At 38.1% G+C, this 8,073-nt stretch overlaps 1 protein-coding gene across 1 annotated transcript in view; it reads right to left on the bottom strand.

The window, feature by feature from the left end:
* map2 (microtubule-associated protein 2) overlaps nucleotides 1-8,073 on the bottom strand; it is a gene marked incomplete in the record, with an annotated part of 99,599 nt that overhangs the window by 46,417 nt on the left and 45,109 nt on the right. The window contains 1 exon segment of the mRNA XM_014011465.1: nucleotides 1,317-1,582. Within this exon segment, the coding sequence (XP_013866919.1) occupies nucleotides 1,317-1,527 (211 nt within the window).

The raw sequence follows: 8,073 nt of genomic DNA, 5'->3' as shown, positions 1-8,073 counted from the left end.
GTATAATACTACCCCCAACTTTATGGATGATTTTATGGATTAAATTTTACGTATTATACTTGAATAAATACGGTATATTTTGCCTCTTTTTTTAATTCTCCTTTAAAAGAAGATAAAATAATTTAAGTATTGCATTTTTGGACACATTTTTGTATGTGTCAAATCTGATATTTACAGAAAAGCTGAAGCTGTTGTAGACTATCTCAAATCAAAGCACAGCAAAAGCATGTGAGAAAAATCTGCAGCTGCTTCGTTGACATACCAGAAAGCCATATCATTTTGAGAAGTTTCGTTATCTCAAAATTTTATCAAGCTTAAACTATCACGGTGATCTCTAAATTTAAGAACTCTATCACCTTTCTGGGAAGCTTTAATAATGGGGAGATGGGAGGTTAATTGGGCTTTGTCATTGTGTGCAAAATGGCCACGTCTGTGGCAAGCTCCAGCCAAAAAAGAACAAAAGCCCCGGCAAATTGTAGAGGAGCTGTTTCCATGGCTACACCACCGGTACTGTTGGTTAGTGGGGTGGTCTTCAGGGCGTGAGCGAGGGAGGGGAGCGTTAGGGGGAAGGAGACAGACTTGTGTGTTAATTACAGCACTGATAAAAACAGTACAGTATCATAGTGAGTGAAAAACCCACACAGCAGACACTTTTCATGCATAAAACACTCAGAATATAAACACACAACCAAGTACATGTTAGGTAAAGAGATTAATATCAAAACAAATAGAAATGAATAGAAAAAATGATGAAAAGAAGGTGAAGTTGTAGTTTTAACAGTAAAATAGCATCAAGCTCAAACTTTAAATGCGATCATGAGGGGAAAACAATAAAAAGTCAACAATGTGAATGTGTCTTTCTATGCATAATAGCATAATGCTTGTGCATAATAACTCAGGTTAATATATAACAGTCTAACTTTCTCATTGTTTGTCATTTGCAAAGTATCTTTGTATAGCCTAACAAAAGTAAATAGGAGGAAAAAAAATTCCCTTTAGCTGAAAACAGAGAAATGACACCTTAAAATGATGAATGTGGGAAAAATAAAGTATGAAATAAAAATATTGATTTTCTCTTATCTCTCTGCCCTCAGCTGAGATCTTTTGTCATTGACTTAAAAAGACAAAATTACTGGATTCCTGTTCAAATTGTATTTATAGCAAAGGTAAAACCTTATTTATAGCTTTCACTCAAGAGTTTTTTGCTTAAAATGCATGCTGAAATGTAATAATTCATCAGCGACCATGCAGTTTTACATTTGTGTACAAATATGAAATTTATTACTTAGCAAAAACCAAAATAAAGAAAAGCATACCTGCAGTTATAGCATGAGCTCCAGTTAGTTCCCCGTTAAATCCGTTCTCCCTTGCTGTGTAAGGAGCCGTGGCCATGTGGGCTCCGCTGGGCTGACAGGTCCTGTAAGCTGAGGAGGAGTAGCCATTAGCTCCACGGGTGCCACCCGGCTCCTGTCCTCCTGATGGGTCCCATTGGGGGGCGTCGTCCTCTGGCTGTCGACTGTCTGCCATGCTGGTGCTAGCTAGCAGCCGGCAAGATTGGGCGAAAGAGATGGGGTCTTGACTTCTGGGTAAAAGACAAGAGGACATAAAAGGTGAGAAGCGGAGGTGTAGTCAACGCTTAACATGTTTGTTATTAATGTTACATGAAGCAGAAAAAAAGAAGTGCACGGGCTTTAGGACACACTGCTTCAGTCACTTTAGAAAAAAAGCTCTTTCTGTCAGTCATAATCCCTGCAGCAGCTCTACTGTGCTTCACTGGCAACCATTCTAAAAGTACAGCTGTGCCTGTGTGAGTCTGTGTGTAGGTGGTGAATCACTGTCCTTGGCTGTCGGCAGGCAGATGACAACCACTGTACAAAACCCTATTGATTTGTGTGTGTGTGTGCTAGGTAATGACTCATATAGCCAGTGGGTTAGGTGGAAATCACAAAAGAACAGAGCAGATCTTGGACTTTTTTTATTTATTTATTTATTTTTTGGCATTCAAGCAGGAATGAGAGGATTAAAGGTGGGCTCTGATTAATCATTAAAACCAGCAACGGATAAACTGAATAATGTAACTAATGAAGCAGCAGTAACTAAGAACACAAAGGTAAGAAGTTGCTTGACGTATACTTTAAGCAGGAATGGGCAACTGGTGGCTCGCGACTGACTTATGTCTGGACCACCATTTTTTTTACGTTATGAATGCACTCAAACAACAGATCAAGCCTCTTTGGATCTARCTACACAGGTGAACAGACATTCTTAATGATAATATTCAACAAAACCAGATACAGATCCTCTGTCACTGATCACCTTTCTGCTATTCTTCGCATCACCAAGTTATGATTGTTTTTGTTTTTACTGTTTAAATAAGAATATTTTCCTTTATCACCCACATCACAATTTTGCAACATATCCTTGTCCTATAGCAGTAGCAGCTAATCAAAATATACAATGGGTGAAAAAATTACTATTAAGCAGAATTATGTGCAATGCACTGTTGGTTTTGGCCCTCCAACATAGCTCAAGGCTCTCACGTGGCCCCTAGAAAAAATAATTGCCCACCCCTGCTATAAAGGTACCACAATGTAAAGACCACACAGTCTGTACACTATATATTTWAGTGGAAACAATGTGGTGCAAAAAGTAAGGCTCCTACATGCAGTACATCCCATGCCAAAAGCAGACTATTGATCAAAAGAGCTCAAAGACGAGCAAACATAGTATTGAACACGTCACCCTTTTTCTCAGTAAATATATTACTAGAGGTGCTAATGACATGAYATTTTCACCAGATGTRGGTAACAACCCAAGTGATCCATACATACAAAGAAATCAAACCATAAATGTCCAGAAATGAAGTTATTTGTAATAATGTGGAATGGCACAGGGAAAAAGTATTGAACACATGAAGAYAGGGAGGTGTAAAAAGGCATGGAAAGACAAGACACCAGCTGAACTCTCTCAGTAATTAGAAAGCAAACCTGCCCCTTGTCAGTGCAAGTTAATATCAGCTGGTTCAGTCCCAAATGATGGCCAGGTATCACACAAGAACCATCTGATGATGGGTAAAAGTAAAGAGCTCTCTCAAGACCTTCACAACCTTATTGTTGCAAAGCATAATGATGGCATCGGTTACAGAAGAATGTCTAAACTTCTGAAGGTTCCAGTGAGCACTGTTGGGGCCATAATTCAGAAGTGGAAAGAACATCATTTCACCATAAACCGACCACAACCAGGTGCTCCTCACAAGATTTCTGACAGAGGAGTGAAAAGAATTATCAGAAGAGTTGTCCAAGAGCCAAGGACCACTTGTGGAGAGCTTCAGAAAGACCTGGAATTAGCAGGTACGTTTGTTTCAAAGAAAACAATAAGTAATGCACTGAACCACCATGGCCTGTATGCACGCTCACCACGCAAGACTCCACTGCTGAAGAAACAGCATGTTGAAYCTCCTTTAAAGTTTGCTGRACAACATTTAAACAAGCCTGTGTAATACTGGGAGAATATAGTCTGGTCAGATGAGACCAACATTGAACTGTTTGGATGCCAGAATACACATCATGTTTGGAGGTCAAATGGCACTGCACATCAGRCCAAAAACACCATACCAACAGTGAAGTTTGGAGGTGGGAACATCATGGTGTGGGGCTGTTTTTCAGCATATGGTACTGGCAAACTTCAAACAATTGAAGAAAGGATGAGTGGAAAAATGTACAGAGACATTCTTGATGAAAATCTGCTTCCATCTACCAGGATGATGAAGATGAAACGTGGCTGGACATTTCAGCAAGACAATGAGCCCAAACACAAAGCCAAGGAAACTCTCAGTTGGTTTCAGAAAAAGAAACTAAAGCTGCTGGAATGGCCCAGCCAATCACCTGACCTGAATCCAACAGAAAATCTATGGAAAGAACTAAAGATCAGAGTTCATAGAAGAGGTCCACAAAACCTTCAAGATTTGAAGACTCTTTGTGTGGAAGAATGGGCCAAAATCACACCTGAGCAATGCATGCCACTAGTTTCTCCATACAGGAGGCGTCTTGAAGCTGTCATTGACAACAAAGGCTTTTGTACAAAGTATTAGATAAATTTCAGTAAGTGTGTTCAATACTTTTTCCCTGTGCCATTCCACATTATTACAAATAACTTCATTTCTGGACATTTATGGTTTGATTTCTTTGTATGTATGAATCACTTGGGTTGTTACCAACATCTGGTGAAAATTTCATGTCATTAGCACCTCTAGTAATATATTTACTGAGAAAAATGGTGATGTGTTCAATACTTATTTTACCCGCTATATAAGGAAGTAATTTAATGGAATAAAACAAAGGGATAAAGTTGTAAAAGTTTTTAACTTGACGTGTTATTTTAGATCATTTTCAGTAACTAAAAAGAAAAGTAAGCTATTTTATTATTATAATTCTTAGTTGTTCGCTCTCATTCTTAGCAATTATTTGAGCCAGAGTCTCGTAGCATCAGCACATCCAATTTACTGCAATCTCACTGTAAACAGAAGCAAAGATACACTCAGAGGGGATTTTATTCTGGAAGACAGTGGTACCTGAGAAGTGTGTGACTGTTTGTGTAGGAGCAATTTGTCTTTTAGCGCTACAGTCCACAGAGATCTAGAGACTGAGGGAAAGCCAAATGGAGAAAACAGGAAGTCAATAACTGTAGCCTGTGTGTAAGGCAACACTACAATGAACAGTACCCACTGATTCACATTTCACCCAAAGCAAATAATTACACGCTGCCCTCAAAAACAATGCAGCAGAATTTAAACGTTCATAATAAAAAACATAGAATTGTGATTTGTGCAAAAACTGAAAGCAAATATTTCATATACAGTATTTTGTTAACAAGGAATTTTTGCACATGTAAATGTAAAAAAATGTATATTTAGTTAATATTAAGTGTATGTACTTTTCATGAATACATGTCCTCTATAAAAGCAAAGCCATTAAAATCACTTTCACACATTCTGCAATGATTAAAAGGTAAATGACTAATGAGAACAGCATTTACCTATTCGAGAGAGAAACCAATGGAAATTAGAATGCTATTAGTTGTTAATTAGCTTGAGGCACGGCATAAGTGTGGCATATGAGAAAATTATTAGTTTTCAACAGATATAGAATCATAAAGATGAGCATTTTGCTCTAAAACTTTAAAATCTAATCTAATGATGCAAGAAGTCAGCATACCTCACTGTCTGTCTGATGTCATTTGATACATGTTAAAATACAACATTTCAATTGTGTTAATGCTAAATGGTTATTACCATAAGTAAGTTTAATCCTTTAGAAAGTAAGAATATCTATTCAAATACTTCCCTCTCTATTGTACGTTCTGAATAATCTTTGTTGTAATCTTCTGGCTTCTTTTTAAATCCTGCTAACAGAAGCTAAACCATAACCAAACTGATTAACCTTAAATGTTAAGCTGGCTCTTTGTGTTGGAGGTGTTACAATGTCTGAGGCATCTTGTGCTTTTTTGTTTCTTCCTGATCCACATCATCCTACATAAACCTGTGCAAAGAGCCTCCAGGGACTGACGCTTTCTTCTGCTTGTGAGCACAAACGGTTTTGGTGAACTCAAACACTCTTTCTTCATAAACCTGTGTGTCTTCTTATCGAATATTTATCAAAATTGCCTTTAATCTTGGTTCGTTTAGATAGATTCACCTAACAGCAGGTGCACAGGGATTTCTTTTCTTTTTATCATTTTTTTATTGTGTTTTTGCATTTTTATGAAATGTAAAGAAAATCCTTCTGCAAACTGTATTTTGCAGTAAGTGTACTGTGGTACCATSTCAAATAAAACAAAGTTAGAAAAAACTTTTTTGAAACTCTTTTGAAAAGCCCGAAGACTGAAAAACGACCACAATTTACTAAAATAAAACTCATTTACTGTGTCAAGATCATCACCTTTACAGTGTAGTAAAAAATACAGTTTTAAGTTAAGCCCTTCTGACTTGTAATGACTATAAGTTAGTGTTCAAAAACTATCGTATACTATTTAGAAAAATAATCAAGTAAAAACATGCTTAATGTTTAGGGTCAGTGCAGCTTTGCATGACTAAAGCCTGAATAGCAGATCAAGGAGAATAAAAACACTGCACACTTTACAGAATTGTTTTATTATTATTATTATTATTATTATTATTATTATTATTATTATTATTATTATTATTATTATTATTATTATTTACAAGAACAAAGACTGTGAATTGGATGGTCCTTTCACTGTCAGCGGTGTTACCTGTTGCTTAGTTTCTCTTCTAAAGCTTCATTTTCAATATTGGAAAAGCTATAAAGTGCAGAGCTGGCAGTGCTGCCCATGGTGCTGTGTCTATGTGCTGTCTGTCTGGTGGTGAAGGTCACTTTGAGCGTTGGCTGATTCTCAGACCCAGTAAGATCACTGTGACTGGTGCCCAGAATAAGGCTGTGACTGGTGCCTTAAGAGAAAGTGCTGTCTGGCTTCCTGAAGACCAGATGAGCTGTGCATTATCAGTTTACAGTGAGATCTGCACGTGAATGGATGGATACACCCATGTATGAAGGAAACAGAACCACTGCAGACCAGGCCAACCAGCTGATCGCGATCAACCGTTCGATCTTTAGCTGGTTAGCAGTCGATCACAGAGCAATCGATCATGAAGCTTGTAGAACGCAACATTGTTTAACATTGCAGCCTTGAACGCACTCTTRGCAACGTATTTTTAACATTGTAGTCTTCAACGCACTCTTTGCAATGTTTGTTTAGCATTGCATTCTTGAACGCGCTCCCCCTCGTCCTCCCCATCTTGTAGGCATCTAGTCTCGCGAGTTTTGCGTGCTGTCAAACAGCACTCCGAACATGATCTTGAGGCGGGAAAAAATGAATGAAACACAGCTAACAAGCAAATAAAAACGTACTATTTTCACCTGGAGTGGGAAGAGGATTCATGTAATTAGAGCGCTGCCTTGGCTTGTCCAAAAAGGGTAACGTGGAACAGCATCTCTTTCAAAACAATGCACAGACGCTACAAGGCGGATTTCCCCTCCTAAAACGAGCTCAGAGGAGCTGGAAAACAAGCTTTGCAGCACAGCATCGATTTTCACTCGCTCCAACACCAAAGRGAAGGTAAGGCTGCTAATGCAGCCCCGTCCTGGCTCAACACAAAAAYCATCTTTCAGTGATGACGAAGTTATGAAAAAAACGTTTGATGCTGCAGACGTGCTTTTCTGTGATTTTAAAAATGAAAGTGAGATTGTGGCTGTTATAAAGACGTGCAGTTGTCCACTAGGATGGATGACGTGCCCAAATTTGTGTCCGTGTTTCAGCTGGAATGCTCTGATTTAAAGCCTTGATACAAAATGACAGGGGACATTTTCATAATGGCTAATTAGGAGAAACTATTCTTGGCTATTATTGTGAAACGAAACAGTGGGGCTATAGCCAATAAGCAAACCTTGCAGTTACTTTGCACTCTAAAAAATCCCTCACACTGTTTAAGCTTCTGGCATAAAAATAGAGAAGTGAATATACAGAAAGCAGACTTAAGAAGGCTGTATAATAAGAGGAAAGTAATAGTTTGTTTAGAAAATAAATGAAAGGTTCAATTGAAGAGAATGCAAAAAACCTGTGTATTGTTCAGATAATATTTTAAAGTTAAGCCTGTGCGAGATGAAAGTATAAGATATGTATGTGGGGCAATGCAGCAAGCAGCAGGTTAGTTGTAACTGGCAAGGAGCCTGTGGCACTTTGCCAGAGGGCCACTGGTTAATACTGATGCTGTAGGTGTTCTCTCAGCCACAATGAATGATTTACTGTTTATTTTACAAAGATATGCTCAAACACTGTAGACAGATAAGTTGGGAACTCTAAAAACACTCTTAATCCGTGCAATAATGTCTTGTTTCAAATTAGTGTTTGACCTTAATTAGTATCATATGTGCCTTCAAGCTTTTCGTCAGCCTTTCAGTCTGCTTGAAGGGAAACATCTAACTGGGTAGCTTGGTATTATTCTGCGCACCACACTGAACATGGAGTGGAGAAAACAAAAACTAGAGATGTCTGATG

Source organism: Austrofundulus limnaeus, unplaced genomic scaffold, assembly GCF_001266775.1.
Source record: "Austrofundulus limnaeus strain Quisiro unplaced genomic scaffold, Austrofundulus_limnaeus-1.0 Scaffold81, whole genome shotgun sequence".
Classification (NCBI taxonomy): Eukaryota; Metazoa; Chordata; class Actinopteri; order Cyprinodontiformes; family Rivulidae; genus Austrofundulus; species Austrofundulus limnaeus.
The sequence above is the reverse complement of the archived record's forward strand: the minus strand, read 5'-3'. Positions and strand labels throughout refer to the sequence as shown.